At 58.2% G+C, this 18231-nt stretch overlaps 1 protein-coding gene across 1 annotated transcript in view; it reads left to right on the forward strand.

The window, feature by feature from the left end:
* SLC9A1 (solute carrier family 9 member A1) overlaps positions 1-18231 on the forward strand; it is a 30532-nt gene extending 12301 nt beyond the window's left edge. Inside the window, exons 2-12 of the mRNA XM_062014587.1 lie at positions 9045-9505; positions 11178-11428; positions 12177-12394; positions 12711-12913; positions 13110-13199; positions 13583-13653; positions 14102-14275; positions 14396-14510; positions 14892-14993; positions 15278-15350; positions 16419-18231. Of these exons, the coding sequence (XP_061870571.1) occupies positions 9045-9505; positions 11178-11428; positions 12177-12394; positions 12711-12913; positions 13110-13199; positions 13583-13653; positions 14102-14275; positions 14396-14510; positions 14892-14993; positions 15278-15350; positions 16419-16741 (2081 nt within the window). The 3' untranslated portion in view covers positions 16742-18231. The remainder of the gene's footprint in view (positions 1-9044; positions 9506-11177; positions 11429-12176; positions 12395-12710; positions 12914-13109; positions 13200-13582; positions 13654-14101; positions 14276-14395; positions 14511-14891; positions 14994-15277; positions 15351-16418) is intronic.

Here is an 18231-nt window from a genome sequence, read left to right on the forward strand (position 1 = left end):
CCTAAACCTAAGCCTAAAGCAAGTGAAGGCACAGGCTGGAGCTGTGCAGATGGGGAGCAGGGTGAGTCCCTTTCCCACCCATGGCCGCCAGCGCCACACTTAGGGTTTGCTGCAAGCTGCTCCACACAGCACAGTGGAACCAACTGCTTAGTTTGGGCTGATCTTAATTAATTAGTGTGTCTTTTAGAGTTGGAGGGGGGAGAATTAAGCAGCTCTTGGGCTGTGGAGGGCTCGCCTGGCTGCCCAGACCTGCTGGCTGGGACAGGGCAGAGAGGTTTAATTGGGAGGAATTGCTGCCGGCTCTTTGGCACTTGGCTGCAGAGCTGCAGGAGCATTTGCTGTCTGGTTTGCAGAGCTGCAGGGGACTCTGGGTGTTGGGCCATGAAAAGGGCTCAGTGAGGCTTCCCTGAGCTGCATCATACTGGGTATGTGGGAAGGGAGATTGAGCCTTAGGGTGCAGGAAGAGCTGACGGCAAACTGGTGCTGAGCCTGGTTTTGGCCCCAAGGAAGAGCTCTCTCCTCATTATGGCTGAGGTTCTCTTGGTCTGTGTAAACAGTTTGTTTGTGGGTGTGTGGAGCTGCTCTGTGCTAGGAGGGGCCGCCCATCCTGGCAGGCTGGTAGCCAGGGAGCCTGTCCTAGCTTGGGCTGGAGTAGGGTGGGGAGGAGTGAGCTGCTGCACAGTCTGGTGGTTGTCAGCTAGGTTTGAAGGATGCCTGCAGATGATACCAAGCTCTCCTGCTCACCTGGGATGGCCATGTCCTGCTCCTGCTCTGCAGCACTGCAGGCCTGCAACACCCACGTTGTGCCTGGCTGCAGCACAGCAGCCACCCGCACTGCGACCTTCAGAGGGGCTCTGGGCACGGGCAAGGAGATTCCCCCTGCCAAGGGCAGTGTTTTGCTTTGAGGGGGTCAGTGTTTTGATTTGGAGGAGGATCAGGGCAGGGAGGGGTCTGGGCTCATCTGCATGCAGCTTGTCAGCAGCTGCTGCAGGATGCAGTGGTGCCTTTGCTTGTGCTCCCTGGGCTGCTCGTCCTTTTGGGCCCTTTCTGTGTCTCCAGATCCAGCCCCAGGAGAAAGGAACAACCTCGTGGATTCCTGGTATTGCTGTCCTCATCCTCTGCTGATCTTGCCCGTGGCTGGGAGGGGGCTGCACTGATTGGAGAGGGGGGGAGGTTTGGCACCCCTGCAGTGGGTGCCAGGCAATGCCCTGAGAGGGGCTGAGCAGGCACTGCCAGGGGAAGGACAAGGCCCCAGCACAGTGATGATCAGCAGCACGTTCCTTCCTACATGGAGTTGCTGCAGGCACCGAGTTCCTAGAAGAGACTTTGCTTTTGCCCTGCTGTGGCTATTGCTGCCCATGCCAGAGCTTGTGGCAGCATTAGTTCAGCTCCTCACCCTCTGCACTCCAGTTGTGTTGTGCCAGTGTGGGGTGGGAGCAGTGATGCTCACCTGCTCACCCTCCCTTTCTCTCCCCTCCATGCTGTGGTAGCTGGTTCCACAGCACACCAGGTGCATTCCGTTATCGCCAGTCCCCACAGCTCTTGCTTCTCTTAGCAGCTAAAATGCCTGAAATGGCTCCAAGCAAAATAAGTGCTCTCTGAAAGGCTCCTGGCATGAAACAGCACATCCTTGCACCCCAGCCCAGCTGCCTTCTCCTTGCCCCCCTCACCTTGCATTGTTCCAGCTCATCCCACTACAAGTTAAGGGTTGCTGCAGCTGAGCTGCTGCGCTGCAGCAAAAGCTGGTGCATGCTGGTACCTGTCAGCATCTGCTTTCTGTTCTGTAGCTTTCAGGTTTTGACTCATTGGTGGGTTGGTCCAATGCTATCAATACTCTTATCTGCTGCAAAGCAGGCAGGGCCCAGGGAGGTCACCTTCTCACACACACTCCTGGGCTCAGCACACAAGGCCAGGGGAGCTGGAGCCTGTACCAGGTGGTTCCCAGGCTCCTGTCACAGGCAGCTCACTGCCTTTGTCCCAGCTTGTTTGCAGTCTGGGGAGCAGTGTCCCAATAGGGAGGGAAAACAGTTGAGCAGCTTCAAGGTGCTGTTTGAACAAGGTCTGTAGGCAGGGGGGGCCCTGATGTCACACAAAGCCCTACCTTTGATAACTAGCAACAGCTCTTAATGGCTATTGGCTGCATGAGGCGACTCGTGGGGGTGTTATGTACAATCCAGCTCAGGAGGGAGGGCTGGGAGCAGGGTGGACAGACCCTGAGGCACCCAGTGTCATCCCCTTGCCCTCCTGCAGCCTTTGTGGTGTCCCCTGCAAAATAGTTCTGCTCCATCCCCTCTTCTTGCAGGCTGAAAGTATCTGGAGGCTGGGTTTTAACCCGAGTCCTGCACATCAGGCTGGTCACAGCCCTCTGCTCACAGGGGCCCACAGTGTCACAGGGGGCTGGGGTACAGAGTGTCATCCCCCAACTGAGAGCTGACTGCTTTGCTGTTCCCTTCTCTCCACAGGCTCCCTTTGCACAGCCAGCCCACGGTGAGGTTTGGGTGGGTGCTGGCTGTGTGGCCCCTGAGCAGTGTCTGCGTTAGCTGAGTGAGTCACGGAAAGCAGCACAAATTAATGACACTGCTGGTTCTTGGCTTTTCTTTGCAATTAGCAACAAGAAAATAATGAGGCTTGAATCCAACATTCAGATTGATCTGGAGCAAACTGTTTGTTTAGAAGCACTTTCTGTAGCTGGATCTTTAAAGAAATAACAAGTCAACCTTCTAACCAGGAAATGTCATCTGGAGGTGGGGAGTCAAAGCTTTTGCATTCTGGTCATTGAGGCTATTGGATGGTTCTGTTAAAGGCTGCTCCAACCAACCTAAATCACTGAAATCAGCCCAAAGACAGCTGTAGGAGAGTGCCCAGGCCCCATGTTAAAACCCTGCTCCATGGTAGAGCCAGAAGAGGGTTTGGCAGAGCCGAGGGGCTGTTTGCTCCCAGGGCTCTGTGGCTGGGCCCCGCGTGTCGCTGCTCGGTGGGGCCGAGCTCGGGGCGGCTGGTGCCACAACGGGGGTAATTCAAGTCTCCTGCTTTCACCAGCTCCCCTTGCAGGGTGACACAAGCTGTGGCCTTGCTCTATTTTTAGGTGTAAATCACCAGCTGTTTAATTCCTTTCCAGCAAGCTCAGTTTTGCTCCCCTTCCCTTGAGGCTTCCCCGTTAGATCTGGTGCTGGGCACACACGGCTCGCTCCCGGTCCCTGAATCCAGCTCCATTTTAGGAGGAACTCTGCACAGCAGGGCTGAGACATCCCATGAGGGTTGTGCTGGAGGCTACCAACAATCAGCAAAGCCTGGCTGATCTTTGGGCAAACTGCAGCAGCTGCCATCAGTCAGGTGAGGGAAGAGAGAAATGCAGAACCTTTTTTCTTAGGAGAGAAGGAATGACCAGAGAGCAGATGTGGCCAAAATCAAGGAGCCTGAGATGGGTTTTGGCAGTTGCAAAGCATTCTGTTCCTGAATCACTGTCCTCACAGGGCTTTAACCTTCCCAGGGATTTAGCCCCACATCTTCAACCCTCTGCAACCCCAAAATACAGACGGTGAAGGGCAGGCCGTGGTGGTCTCGGTGCTTTGCAGCCCAGCCCCAGCTCTCTTCTCTGCCCCCCTGTTTCTTCTAAGCAGAGAAAGAAGAAGGGAATGGTGCTGGGTAATGGCTTTGCAGATGACTGTTGCCCATGACTGGTGACACATCAGTGACTTTGTGGCTCATCCAGCAAAGCCTCCACATGTGAGGGCTCTCCATGGTCCCCGTGTCACTCGGGAGCATGGGCTGGTGTCTGCATCTCTCACCACTGGGTCTCCCACTGCAGAGCTGCTGCCTCTCGGTACAACCCACCTGGGCCCTGCCAGCCTTGTCCTGAAGGGTTAAATTGGCCTTTGGAGGGGCCCTGGTGCTGCTGAGACATGTGTGTCTCCTCCAGCTGCTGCTCTGCAGTGTCCTTCAGAAGGGCAGCCCTTCTGAGCATGCCTGCTCCCCTTGCTGCCTCCTTCCTGGACCCTGGGGCTTTTCCAGCTCCTCACCTGAGCTGCACGACCTCAATCCCATCCTGCAGCCCCAAACATGGGTCCCCAGGGGTGCAGGGGGCATCACCCAGGGGGGTTCACTGCCCCCTCACCCAGACTAACTCTTCATCTACCTCCTTTCAGGAAAAAAACACCCAGGGGGTGGAACTGCTGTCTAACCCCTGGCTAAGAACAGTGTGCTTTCCCTCTAAAGGCTGCTGCCTGCAGCTGCTCTCATCAGCTCCTGCAGCCTGGGAGGATGGGGTGCTTTTGTAACTGTTCTCTTTTCCTGGAAGCAGCCTGGCTTTGCAAAGGGCTCCCCTGCAGCTCCCTGTGCGTGGGTGTCGCGGTGAAGCTGCAGGAACATCCCGCTTAACCATGACTGTGCCGAGCCCTTCCAGCCACCCCACACGCTCCCTTCCCTCCTTCCTCCCCCTGCTCCCCCAGCTTCAGCTCAAACACCAGCCCAGTGGATTTTCTTCCCTCCTCATTTCTTTTCCTCCTGCTAGAGGAGGGGATGTTAATCCCATCCAGCCTCAACCTGCAGCTCTGGGAGGATGTGAGGGCTGATAGCAATCCCCCGTGTGGGGACTGGCTTGTGGGGACTCCATAGCCCTTGGGCTGGCATGCTGGCTCGTGGTACAGTCTGCCTCCAGCAGCAGCATTTATCTATATAGAAATGCTTCTTTCATTTGCCTCTGAACACCAGCATTTTTCAGGGCTGTGGGGATCACAGATGCTCTTCTAACTCTGACTCCAGCAGTGTCCCCGTGGTGGGAGCTGAGGTGGGAGATTTAGGCATCTCCCAGACCTGGCCTGGAGCAGGGAAGTGCCTGAAGGCTTTGCTTCCTTTCTTTCATCAGAAGTGTTCTTCTGAAGTGTTTGATTAAAAGGTTTTTTAAATGTTCTTTCCATGCTGCTTTGGAAGAGGTCTTTAAAATGAGGGGGAGAGCTGCCAGAGCTCTGACTAAGCCTGACCTTGGCTTCCACGCCATGTGGAGCTGGATTGCAGTCAGCAAGGTGATGGGAAGGAAAAAGTAGGATGGGGAAATGCCACCAGATGAGGAGCAAGGAACCTTATAAGTGCTTTAGGACAGGGCACCTGTGGCCTTGGGGGCTTTCTGTTGTGAGATGAGGCTGGGCTGAGCAAAGGGCGATGCTCCTTGCTCCCTTTTGCAGTAGGTGCCCACCACTGGACCCACCTCAAGAGCTGCTGTTGGTTTGAGAGCAGCAACTCCTTCCCTTCTGGTGTTGAAACAGGGTTTCCAGATTGTGGCTTGGAGCATGCAGATCACCTCTACTTCAGCTGCAGGAAGGAACTGTCGCCTCAGGCAGATGCTTGTGGGGACCAGCTCATTTGACAGCAGCACTGCCCCAGGGCATGGGTGCTGGGCCTGGGGTGGGTGCCCAGCACCCCTCCCTTCTCTCCACATCCCTTCAGGCTCTCCCTGCCCAGGCTGAAGGTGGAAGCAGATGAGATAGGGTGGGTTTTGAGTCATTAGGCAGTGAAGGAGCAGCTGCTGCTGGCTGCAGGTTGTGTAAGGCTGGGCCCAGCACCCACCCTGTGCACCGGGACTGCGGTAACCCAGATACAGCTGGGGAGGGAAGAGCCACACGTAGGGCAGAGCCTCTCCCAGGCTGTTTACTGGGGAGTAAATGTTCACATGGCACTGCATCTGCCAGCAGCCAGGGCTTTGGCAAAAAACATCCACCTCCCCCTTTGCTGGATGGGGATGAAGCTTTAGCAGCTGCATTGTGAGCCCTGGCATTTGCTGGGGCGAGGATGGGCTCTTGCTGGAGGCCAAAGACAGCTCCCCATGCCAAGAGCTGTGCTCAGTTGTCTTCATGCAGCTTCCACAGCCTCCAAAATACACACCTGCCTTCTGCACCCAGTGCAAAGCCACTCTGCCTTGCTGCACAATCCAACAGACAGCAGTAGCTCCCACTGCTGCTGGAGCGAGCGGAGGAGGATTCCTGCTGTTGCCCCCGTTGGCCTCCCCTTGGGTAGAAACAGCTCCCTGCAAACCTCCTGACCCCAGAACGAAGCCAACTGGTGTTCAGAAGCTGCAGGGAAGAGTTTTACAGCATGGGCATTACCTTGCAACAGCTTTCCTTGCCCAGAATCAATTGGATTTGAAAGCTGGTGACTCCCTGCTGTCCTTCAGGAGCTCAGACTGCGGCTGGTGCTGGAAGCCTGTCCCGAGAAGGAGCTGAGCATCAGCCAGGAGGTGTGGGCAGGGAACTGGCTTTAATGGCAGCTATTAACTTCTGGACTTCCTTTTCCATGTTTGCTCAAGCTCTTGGGGTTGACACTTACTCAGCTGGACTCACATGTGATAGTTTTGGTGGTGGTTGGTGCTGTTGACAGGGGAATGGCTCCCACGGAGTTTGTTTTCCAAAGGAAGAAGCGTGGCTGACCGTGTGAGCCCCGTGCTGGTGATTTGGGGATTGTGGGTCACTCCCAGGGCAATGGGGTCTTGGGGGAATTCCCTCCTGGTGAGGTTCAGGAAAAGCAGCCCAAACCCAGTGGGGCTTCTCCCACAGGAAAAGCTGCTCCTTGTGCTCTGGTGCATCCAGAGACTCACCTCTCTGCCTCACCTCCTCTGCCTCATTCCTCTGCTCCCACAGCTCTCCTTTATCCATCTGGGAGGGCTGTCCCCTGCTGCTGGTGCTGCCTCTCTGTCCCAGCTCCTCAGGAAAGCACTTCCCACCAGGGCACCTCTCGGGTGCCAGCTCCTGCCCTTCTGTGGCAGCAGGAAGCGCTTCCTGCTTGACAGAGGAAAATGAATCACAGAATGACTTCAGTTGTTAAAGCCCTTGAAGCTGCTGCAGTCCCAGCCCTCCTCTCACCCTGCCCAGCCCAGCACTACCCCCTGGCCCTCAGCACCTCAGCTCCACGGCTTTGGGATCCCTCCAGGGCTGGGCACTCCCCCAGCTCCCTGGGCAGCCTGGCACAGGGGCTGCCAACCCTCTCAGGGGAACAGCTCTTCATGCAATGTCCCCTCTGTCCCCATCTGTGCTAGTGGCAGAGGATTTGCAGCTCCCACTGCAGAAGGTGAGGCCCAGTTTGCAGCTGGGCCACCTCATTTGGGGCCAGTTGGGTGACAGCAGTAGGCACTGGGGCTGGCAAGCAGCATGGCTCTCTGCTTGGTAGCCATGGCATGGCAACTTTTCACCAAGGCAGCCAGGAACAGGAGCCTGGGAGTTATTAAGGCTTATTAAAGCTTTATTGTTATTAAGGCTTATTGTTATTAAGGCTGTTACCAAGACTTATCCTTCTTCCTGCTGCCCCTGGGTGAGCCTGTGGCCACGAGGCTGGGCATCCTCATTGCCCACCATCCTGCTGCAGCCTCCCTCTTCCTCCAGGAATGAAATTCAGGCAGAGAGATCAGATTCTGGGATCAGACAGGTTCAGCCCTGTGATTAGAGTGTTTCTTTCCATGAACCTCCCCCTCTACCCCGACAAGTCCTGGCCAGCCCGGCACTCAGAGCAGGATCCCAGCAGGATCCCAGCAGCAGATTGGTACCAGTGAGCTTTCAAGTGCTCTAAAAATACTGAGCAGAGAAAGCAGGGAGCGAAAAATGGCTGAGATTCAGTGAAATCAGAGGCATAATTAACATGCAACCCATGTGAGTGTATTTTTAGGGCCCTACGAAAAGGTTCTAAAACACTGAATTCACATCAGCACGCGAATGTTCCAGTTTAATGGGATCCTGGGGCCTGTGGGGAAGAAGTGAGACATGTTTAATTGTCAGTGTTTGTGTTTTATTCATGATTGAAAGTATTTAGCAAGTGGAAACTGATTTGCTGTGGGCTTCTTGCTGCTTGTGTGGCTTTAAACCTTCTTCTGGCCAGGACTGGCATATGCTGAGATCGGCAGTTGCACCGTGTGCTGGAAGGGACAGTTGCTCCCGGTGTTTACATGAGCTGTGCTTGGAAAAAAGGATGAATACCTCCTTGCCAGAGCTGCCTTGGGGTGCTCAGTGCTTGTGAGGGAATTGGAGGCAGAAGAAAAATCCCATGGGGGTAAATGAGGAACCACATCCAGGTCTCGAAGTGCAGGTGGCTGGACAGTGGGAAAGCACTGGGAGAAAGCTCTGCTGCCTCCCATCTCCTCCCACCTTCCCCTCATGCCCAAATCCAAAGGCCACAAAGCAGATCACTGCTACTGCAAGGTGGGAACCAGGCTCCATCCCCCATCACCCATCACTGCATCCCACATCACTCCTGCACCCGAGACCCCTCAGAGCTGCCACGGCACTACTGGACACACGTGAATCTGGCAGCAGTTCTGGCAGCTCAGGTATCAGTTTGAGGCCTGAAGCTGTCCTTGGGGACCCATGAGTGGCCATGGCCATGGCTGGTGGCTGATTCACGTCCCATCCTTAGGGAGGGTCACAGCAGCAGCCACTTTTCCCACTGGAGCTGGGATCGTGCTGCACCTTCCCCGCTCAGCTGTGCAGGTGGAGGAGGGACGAGGCGGCTCCGTGGTGCAGATGTGGTCCCTGCAGGCTCAGGGAGGGGAAAGGAGGGTTGCTCATGGTGCAGAGCAGCTCTGGATCATCAAGCAGGATGGTGCCTCGTTAGAGAGGATGGGGTTTGGTTTGTTTTAATGTGCTGTGAAGTGCTGTGCAGATGGCAGAGCCGCCCGGCCGGATGGAACGCAGGAACACGGGATGCCAAGGCAGGGTTCCTTATTTTAAACTGCTTCCCTTGCCAGGGAACAAACGGGAACAAATGTGCCTCACTTCAAAATAATGATTATAAAGCCTGGGAGAGGATCCAGGGAACCCAAAATCCTTCTGTGGGTCTCAGTGCGTTGGCTGAAGTGCTGCTTCAGTTGGCATCGCGCCGTGGTGCCAGGGCCTGGAGGGGTCTGGGGGATGGATGGCATCCTCGTGGGTCAGGGCTGGCCCACGGACCTGCATGTGGGCTTGTGCCATGATTTAATAGGGGAGAACAATTTCCCTATTGTGCTGCAGAGAGCATCCTCCATTCCCATCACCAACATGTGTCTTCTCTCTCCTCCTCCTCCTCTCCAGGCTTCCACGTGATCCCTTCAGTGTCCAGCATCGTTCCTGAGAGCTGCCTACTCATCGTGGTGGGCCTTTTGGTTGGGGGGCTCATCAAAGGGGTGGGTGAAAAACCTCCCATCCTCAAGTCAGACATCTTCTTCCTCTTCCTCCTCCCACCCATTATTTTGGATGCTGGTTATTTCCTCCCCTTACGCCAATTCACCGAGAACCTGGGCACCATCCTCATCTTCGCCGTGGTGGGGACGCTCTGGAACGCTTTCTTCTTGGGTGGCCTGATGTATGCTGTGTGCCAACTGGGTGGCCCTGGCCTCAACCACATAGGCCTCCTGGCCAACCTGCTGTTTGGCAGCATCATCTCAGCTGTTGATCCCGTGGCTGTGTTGGCTGTCTTTGAGGAGATCCACATCAATGAGCTGCTCCACATCTTGGTCTTTGGGGAGTCTCTGCTGAACGACGCCGTCACGGTTGTAAGTGGCTGAGGGGGGGGTTTGGCTCAGGGGATGGGGTTGCTTTGGTGGAGCATCTCTGGGTGGTGGCCCCAGGACTGGTTGCTCTCCATCAAGCCCTGTGGGCAGAACCATGAGTCTGGGCTGGTGGAAGGTGCCAGGAGCCTCCTGCCAGCTGAGCTGCAGCAGCTCTGCTCCCTCCTGACCTTTTGCAGGTGGCAGAGCTAAATATAACGGCTTCAAACACTGCAGAGGTGGGTTAAGGTGAAGCCTTTTACTTGGCAGTTTGCTCTTGCTCAACCAGCTCCTGCCTCTCACTGAACAGCAGGAGCGTGCCCTGGGAATCTGCTCTCCTGGGTGGATGCTGCTGCTGCTGTGCCCATGCCTTGTCCTGGCAGAGGGAACCAGCTGGGGCATGGAGAGGCTGCTGCTGGGTCATGGCACTGCCCTGGAGCTGCTGCTCCCTCCCATCTCCTTCCTCCCATGGCCCTCCCTGCTGTGCCCCAGCTGCAGCAGCGGGAGGTGGGAGGGCAGGACATGGCAGCTGTGGCAAGGGGGGAGCTGTGGGGCTGGCAGCTGGCCTGGGGCACCTGCAGCCCTAATCCTTGAGCAGCAGCTTTGCAGGGGCCTCAGGGAGGGCCAGGGGCCAGGCCACCCACTCTAGGGCTGTTCTGCTTCTGAAGGACATGTGTGTCCAGGTGCTGGTTTGGCTGTCAGTGGGATGTCCTCCTCTGCAGAGCTGGCCTCTACATTTACTCCTAACCCACTGCTTTTTCCTGCCTTTCCTCCCATATCCCATACCCCATATCCCATTCCTCATACCCCTTATCCCATACCCCAGCTGTCTGTGTCAGAGGCAGCTGCTCAGCACGCTGCTGACGGGGTTCCTGGTGATGAGGAACATCCTGTCCCACCACAGGGCTTTCCCCAGGTGTTTCCCCCACATTTTGACCAGAGAGGCTGCCTGCAGGGTCCATCTCCCTCCTGCCATCACTGAGGAATGTTTTTACCTGTCACATCTGTCCCTGTCCATGTCCCAGGAGCTGGCACCTCATCCTCTCGCTGCTCACAGGCACTGCCATCCCATCCTGACACACCTGTGTCAGCTTCTGCTTTCAAATCTCCCCAGGAAATGTCTGTGGGAGTGGGAGGAGGCGATGCAGGGCTGGTGGGCTCCTCCTGCCAGGTGGCCCTCTGAGCTGCAAAGCTGCATTAAGGGTTCAGGCTGTTCTGTGGGCTGAGCAGGGCAGATGTTGTCTCATCTCTCCATGTGCTGTCAGGTGTCCCCCAGCTGGGATCTTCCCTGACCTACTCCTTGGGAAGCAGGAACGGTCTCTGACTGGTTCAGACCTTGACCAAAGCCCCTCTAGGACAGCAGTGGGGTTGGTGTTGGAGAGCAGAGCTGTCCCAGACACATCTTTGATGATCCCTGTCCCTACAAGCCACAGAGGATGGGGATCTGGTCCCTATGGCTCTGTGTGTTTTGTCAGTGGGATTTTTTTGGCATGAGGCTTGGTCAAGCCCAGGGCCCAGCTGAGGGTCACCAGGCACTGGCACACCTCACCTCAGTGCCAGCTGCCTGCCTGGCTCCCTTTGCTACTCCTCTCCCAAGGAAGATCCCCAAGCAGGTCTCCTCCAAGCTGAGGCTGCAGGGACAGTTTGAACCCCCCTCATCTCCCTTCTCCCTCCCCAGGTCCTCTATCACCTCTTTGAGGAGTTTGCCAACTTCGAGCAGGTGACCATCATCGACATCATCCTCGGCTTCCTCAGCTTCTTCGTGGTGTCTCTGGGCGGCGTCTTCGTGGGCGTCATCTACGGGGTGATCGCAGCCTTCACCTCGCGCTTCACCTCCCACATCCGCGTCATCGAGCCGCTCTTCGTCTTCCTCTACAGCTACATGGCCTATCTGTCTGCAGAGCTCTTCCACCTCTCCGGCATCATGGCGTGAGTGGCACGGGGTCAGATCCCCAGCAGCCTTTGGAAGGTTTATTCTGGTGTAACAACAGCTCTCTGGATGTCCCAGTGTGGCCAGTACATGCCCAGTGAGGACCAAGGTGTCTTTGGGCTGGGATGTGCAGGGAGGTGGGTGAGGGAAGTGACTCTACTGAGTTGTCCAACTGATCCTGGGGCCTTGACAGCCCATTGAATCATAGGGTTGGAAGGGACCTTTAGAGATCATCCAGTCCAACTCTCTCACCCCTACTCCAAAAGCTCTCATGGCTGCCAAGTGACCCTGGCAGTGCCAAGCCCCACAGTTGGGCCATGCAGGAGAGCTTTAACCCGCCCTGTCCCTTCCCTGGGGCGTGACCATCCGGACCTGCTTCTGCAAGGGAGACCAGATGATGTCTAAAGGTCCCTTCCAACCCCTACCATTCTGTGATTCTATGAACTCCCCTGCCAAAGCAGGTCCCACCTAGATCAGGTGGCATTGCCCATTCTGCTGTACTCACAGAGGCCACTGAGCACTCAACACAGTCCTGTGCTGTCTAGCTCCAGTGCTCACTTCTGCCCTGCCAGGGAGAAGGACAAACCTTGTGTTACCTTCTCTGGAGGCCTCAAATAATTGCTGGTGTCTCACAAGCCCTGTCCTGCCTTGGGGTTTGGTATAAGAGCACAAAACGCTGCTGCAGGGCTGGGGCTTGGGGGTGTCCCCTTGTCCCCAGGCTGCTGAGTGCCCCGACCTTGCTCCCAGGCTCATCGCCTCTGGCGTGGTCATGCGGCCCTATGTGGAAGCCAACATCTCCCACAAGTCCCACACCACCATCAAGTATTTCCTCAAGATGTGGAGCAGTGTGAGTGAGACCCTCATCTTCATCTTCCTGGGGGTCTCCACCGTGGCTGGACACCACTACTGGAACTGGACCTTCGTCATCAGCACACTGCTCTTCTGCCTCATCGCCAGGGTTTTAGGTGAGGGGGCAGAGTGGTGACAGAGTCCTTGGGGATGGTCTTTCAGGGATGGGCAGCTCTCAGGGCCACAAGGCTGGAGTTGACTGGGTGACTGCTCTACCATGAGCACCAGCCTGGCTGGCAGGTGGCTTTGTGGGGACATGGGGCTAAAGCCACGCTTGTGGGGTTGAAGCTGGTGAGGGGTGGTGTGATGAGCGAGCAGAACAGCACCCAGCTGCACCCATGGCAGCAAGCTGGGCCACTGGGGAGGAGCTCCTTGGGGGCTGGAGGACATCCCTCACCCTCTGCTGACACAAGGCCCTTCCTGCTCCCACAGGGGTCCTGGTGCTCACCTGGTTCATCAACAAGTTCCGAATCGTGAAGCTGACGCCGAAGGACCAGTTCATCATCGCCTACGGGGGGCTGCGGGGAGCCATCGCCTTCTCCCTCTGCTACCTGCTGGACTACAAGCACTTTGGCATGAGGGACATGTTCCTCACAGCCATCATCACCGTCATCTTCTTCACAGTCTTTGTGCAGGTTGGTGGCAGGGGAGGCTTTCAGGGGGAAAGGGGGTTATTCCCTGAGCCACGTGTGTGTGTGTGTGGAGAGTGAGCAGCACGTCCCCAGCCTCCACCCCCAACCCTCACCCTTCCCCCAAAAGCTCTTGAGGCTGCCAAGTGACCACAGTTGGGCTGTGCAGGAGAGCTTTAACCCCTCCTTGCCCCTTCCCCAGGGCATGACCATCCGGCCCTTGGTGGATCTGCTGGCAGTGAAGAAGAAGCAAGAGACCAAGCGCTCCATCAACGAAGAGATCCACACGCAGGTAACCCGCTGCGCTGCCCGTCGCCGCCTTAGCCCTCTTCTCTCTCTGCTTCTGCCGCCTCCACCGCTGTAACCGGGCGGGTTTACAGAGCGGGAGCTGCCCCTAAATCCGTGCCCAAGGTAAGGGGAGAAGGAGCAAGGGCTCCCCCGTCTGTGTCCTCATCCCGTGCTGCTCCGACCCAGACTTCCCCCGTGCCTGGTAGAGCCGCAGCCCGGTTGTGTAGGACCGTGCTGCCCTCCTGAGGCCCATCCTGGACCCACAGCCCTGAGCCTGATCCCTCCCGAGTGCCCTCACCCCCACCCCCCCGTGGCAGAGGTGTCGGGGTGGGGAGAGGGTGAGCAACAGCCCTGCGAGCTGCTGACACCTTGGACCTTCTCTTCCAGTTCCTGGATCATCTTCTGACGGGGATTGAGGACATCTGTGGTCACTATGGGCATCACCACTGGAAGGACAAGTGAGTGGGGAGGTTTGGTGACTGGAGGCACGTGTGGGGAGGTGGGGAAGGGTTTCAGTCCCCACCTGGCAGGGGAAGGGTTTCAATCCCCACCTGGCAGGTTTCTCAGCTCATGCCAGGTTTTTCCTCAGGCTGTAACATCCACACTGCCCTTGATGAATGAGGGCCCTGGGTTGGGTGCTGTGGGACTGGAGGGCTGCACCCCTTCCCCACCACGTGTCCCCAGCAGCGTGGGAGCTGCAGGAGCTCAGGACCATCTGCAGCTGCTGGGTGTTTGGGAGGCTGCCTGGCTGGGGGTGGGTTCGGGGGAGCCAGAGCTGAGCTGTGCTGGTGTGAAATGTGCCGCCTTGTGTCAGCCTGGGCTGGGGCTGGGGAGCAGGGAGCAGGTGCAGGGGCAGGGGAAGGTGTGATGTGTGGCTGCTCCTCCTTTCCCCACGTCCTTGGGAAGGCTGAATCGCTTCAACAAGAAGTACGTGAAGAAGTGTCTGATCGCGGGGGAGCGCTCCAAGGAGCCGCAGCTCATCGCCTTCTATCACAAGATGGAGATGAAGCAGGCAATCGAGCTGGTGGAGAGTGGGGGCATAGGCAAGATCCCCTCTGCTGTCTCCACTGTCTCCATCCAGTGAGTCACCCAGCCCTGGCCATCCCAGCCCACCCCAAGCTCTCTGCCAGAGGCTGCAGGATGAGCGGCCGCTTGGTCCTTCCGTGGCTGTCTCGGTCTCACCCTGGATCCTCCACACAGGAACATCAACCCCAAGACCCTCCCTGTGGAGCGCATCCTGCCAGCCCTGTCCAAGGATAAGGAGGAGGAAATAAGGAAGATCCTTCGCAACAACCTGCAGAAAACCAGGCAGAGGGTGAGGGGTCTCCTGGCACCTTCCCTGGCAGTGGCCAGGGCCACTTTCCCCTAGAAGCCCTCAGAGCCAGCTGAGTCCTTCACCCCTGACATCCCTGCCCTCTTGCCCCTCGTGTTCCTGCCCTGACTCTCCCTCCCCAGGAGGCTTTTCCTCCTGGGCTGCTGCTGAGGGGAAGGCTGGCTCAGTCAGTGGCTGAGCCCAGCATTTAAACCCTCCTCATTGGGCCAGGATCAGGCATCCCATGGCAGCCCAGCAGGGACAAGCCCCCAGGTTGCCTGGGCATCCTCTGCCCACTGGTGACTGGTCCATCTCTCTCCAGGGGAAGTGGTTCTGTGACCTTTCTGTGTTTAGTTTTTAACCTGTCTCTTTTCTTGGGCCCAGTTACGATCCTACAACCGGCACACGCTGGTGGCCGACCCCTACGAGGAGGCCTGGAACCAGATGCTGCTGAGGAGGCAGAAGGCCCGGCAGCTGGAGCAGAAGGTGTGGAGGGGACACTGGAGCTGGGATGCTGCCACAGACTGGGGGGAAATGGGGGGCTGAGGGAGCTTCCTGGCCTGGGAAGGACATCAGTGGCCTGTGTGGGGAGGGGACTGGGGCTCAGGTTGCCCCAGACTCCAGCCCAGCCTGGGGGATGCACACTCGTGTCCTCTGCATCCTGCTGCTGCTTCTTGCTCATCCCTGTGGCCTGGGGGCAGTTCCCTGCCTCCCCTTCCCCATTTTGCCTGCTCTCTCCCATGGACACAGTCCCTGTGCTGCCATTCCAGATGAACAACTACCTGACAGTGCCAGCCCACAAGCTCGACTCGCCCACCATGTCCCGGGCTCGCATAGGCTCAGGTAGGTGGGACTCTGCACCCCTCGGGGCACTGCTGACACTTCAGGCCTCAAGCACTGGGAGGTTGTGTTGTCCTGTGCTCCCTCAGCCCCTCTGTGCCTCTCCAGCCCAGGATCATCCCCATCCCACTCCCCTGTTTGCAGCCAAGCCAGGCATTTGCTGGTCCTGAGCAGAAGCACCCAACACGCTTCCAGAGCTCAGCTCCAGAGCTCAGCCACTCCATCCACACAGCCACACCTCAGAATCACAGATTAAAGCCCTTGAAGCTGCTGCAGTCCCAGCCCTCCCCTCACCCTGCCCAGCCCAGCACTGACCCCTGGCCCTCAGCACCTCAGCTCCAGGGCTTTGGGATCCCTCCAGGGCTGAGCACTGCCCCAGCTCCCTGGGCAGCCTGGCACAGGGACTGACACCCCTCTCAGGGAAACAGTTCTTCCTATTTCTGATCAGACCTGTCCCTGCCCCCAGGAGAGTCCAGCCCTGAGACCTGCCCCTGGACTCCCTCCGTTCCCCAGCACATCTTTGTTTTGCCATCTTCCTGCCCATGCTGTGTGTCCTCTCCTGCTCTGGGGAGGGTAACGCCTGCGATGCTGCCGGTGCTGAGCCGGTGGTTGGTCGGCAGAGGGCAGCTGAGCCCTCAGCAGCAGCACGTCCTGGCTGCGGGTGGGATGTGGAGAGCAAAGGGAAAAAGGAATTAAACAGCAGACTTGGAAATTAGAGAGAATGAGCCCAGGCATCCCAACCCCAAAGACACACAAGGAAGAATTTGTTCCCTGTTGAGGTGAGGGAGCACTGGCAGGGGCTGCCCAGATGGGCTGTGGAGGCTCCTTCTCTGGAGACATTCCAACCCAGCTGGATGAGTCCCTGTGTGCCCTGCTCTAGGTGGTGCAGCTCTGGCAGGGGGTTGCACTGGATGAGCTTTCCAGGTCCCTTCCAGCCCTTGAGATCTGTGACTCTCTGGTGCATTAGGTGGGGGTCCCTGAGCCCCCACTTCCCTTCCCTGGGTTATCTTGGCACAGTTTGTTCAGAACACATGAGCCAGGCCCTGCCTGACCCTTCTCTGCCTCCCCCAGACCCGTTGGCCTACGAACCCAAAGCAGACTCAGAGAACCTGCCCATCATCACCATCGACCCGGCCTCCCCCCAGTCCCCGGAGTCCGTGGATCTGATGTCCGAGGAGCCCAAGGGCTGCGGTGGCCTCCCGCCCTCGCCCGAGGAGGATGAGGAGGGGCTGGTGATGCGGGTGAAGGAGCCTTCCTCCCCAGGTACTGACGATGTCTTCACCCCGAGCACCGGCGACAGCCCCAGCAACCAGCGGATGCTGCGGTGCCTGAGCGACCCGGGGCCTCGGCCGGAGCCGGAGGAGGGGGAGCCCTTCATCCCCAAGGGCCAGTAGCAGCGGCTGCACGAAGCCTCACACGCCTCTGTACGGTTTCTCTCTCTTCATTCGTTCTTTCTTTGCTCTCTTTTTGGTTTCCTCTTGTCACTACACACCGGGTTAGGGAAGGGGAGACCGTCCTGGATGGACTGGCATTGCCAGGACAGCTCTGCCCAGCGAGCCCTGGGCAGCCCTGGGCTGTGGGGAAGGGGCTGCTGGCACACGCTGGGCTCCTCGGCCGCCCTGGCCTGGGGGTGACGAGCGATTTTCCGCCCTGGCCTGGGGTCTGCAGGTGCCCCTGGCACCGGTGGGGCTGTCCCACAGGCTGCCCACCCACTCAGGACCTGCGAGTGGCTCCTGGAGGGGGCTGTGGCTGGCACAGGGTGGGGTGGCTCTGGCTGGGGGTGTCAGAGGAAGCTGCCCCATGGTACAGCTCCTCCCCCCAGCCTGTGTGCCCCCTGCCCCCTCGCCTTGCCTTGCAGCAGAGGGGTGGGAAGATGGGAGCCAGGCTCTGCACCGGGGCTGCTGCACCCACCACCTCACCGGGCTCCCTGCCAGGGACCTGGGGCTCCCGCCGCTGCTCCCGCGGGGCCCTGGGCACCTCCTGCGGCCCCACAGCTCGTGCCAGCTCTTGTTCAATAACTATCCAATAGCCATGCAGGGGGCCAGCTGGGACCCCCTCGCTTGGAGTCGCCCTGCAAGCCTGGGCCTCTCCACCCCTCCTGGATCTGCTCCCTGTCAGCCATCCCCGTGGGACCCTCTGCCCCCCACCCCCAGCCCCTCACCCCGCGCCCGTCCGGCAGCGGCACCGGCTGCTCCTCAACCAAAGACGTGCCCAGGGAGGGGGCACATGGGGGGCTGCCTTTGCTACATGGGGGGGATTTGCTGTCCCTGCAACCAAGAGGAGCTGGGGAAGAGCCAGGGGCTGACTTACCCAGTGTGGGGAGGCATCGGGGCCAGGAGCTGGGCAGGAGGGGGGTGATCCCCCTCCAAGGGGGATGTGTGGGGGTCCTGAGTTTGGAAGAACTTGTGTTCCCCCAAGGGATGTGAAGGTGATTGGTGACTGCAGCCCTCCCCTGGCTCAGGGGCACCCTGCATCATGCTCGAGGCTGTCACCTTGTCCCCCACGTGCCACCCAGCTCCCAGCACGGGCCACCCTTCACCTCGGGTGCTGCCTCCCGGGGCAGCCTGGGCTGCTTCCCCCACCCATGCCGTGCCTTGCCCCGTGTTGTCTGTGCCCCACTGCCTTGGTGGGCACCTGTCCCACACACCCACCCCCTCCACGTGCCCCTGCCAGGGACTGGCATCTGCGTGGCTTCGTCCCCCCGTGGCAGAGCCCCCGCTGCTGCCTGCGCCTCTCGCTGCCCTGCTCTGTGTCCAGGAGGAGAAACAAAAGCAATGACGAATTCTCTTGTATAAATAGGAAGAAACAACCAACAACCAAACCACATGTAAAGAGAATCTTGGTTTTTATCATGAATATTCTAATAAATTAATGTTAATTTTTA

This window comes from Colius striatus, chromosome 24 (genome assembly GCF_028858725.1).
Source record: "Colius striatus isolate bColStr4 chromosome 24, bColStr4.1.hap1, whole genome shotgun sequence".
Lineage (NCBI taxonomy): Eukaryota > Metazoa > Chordata > Aves > Coliiformes > Coliidae > Colius > Colius striatus.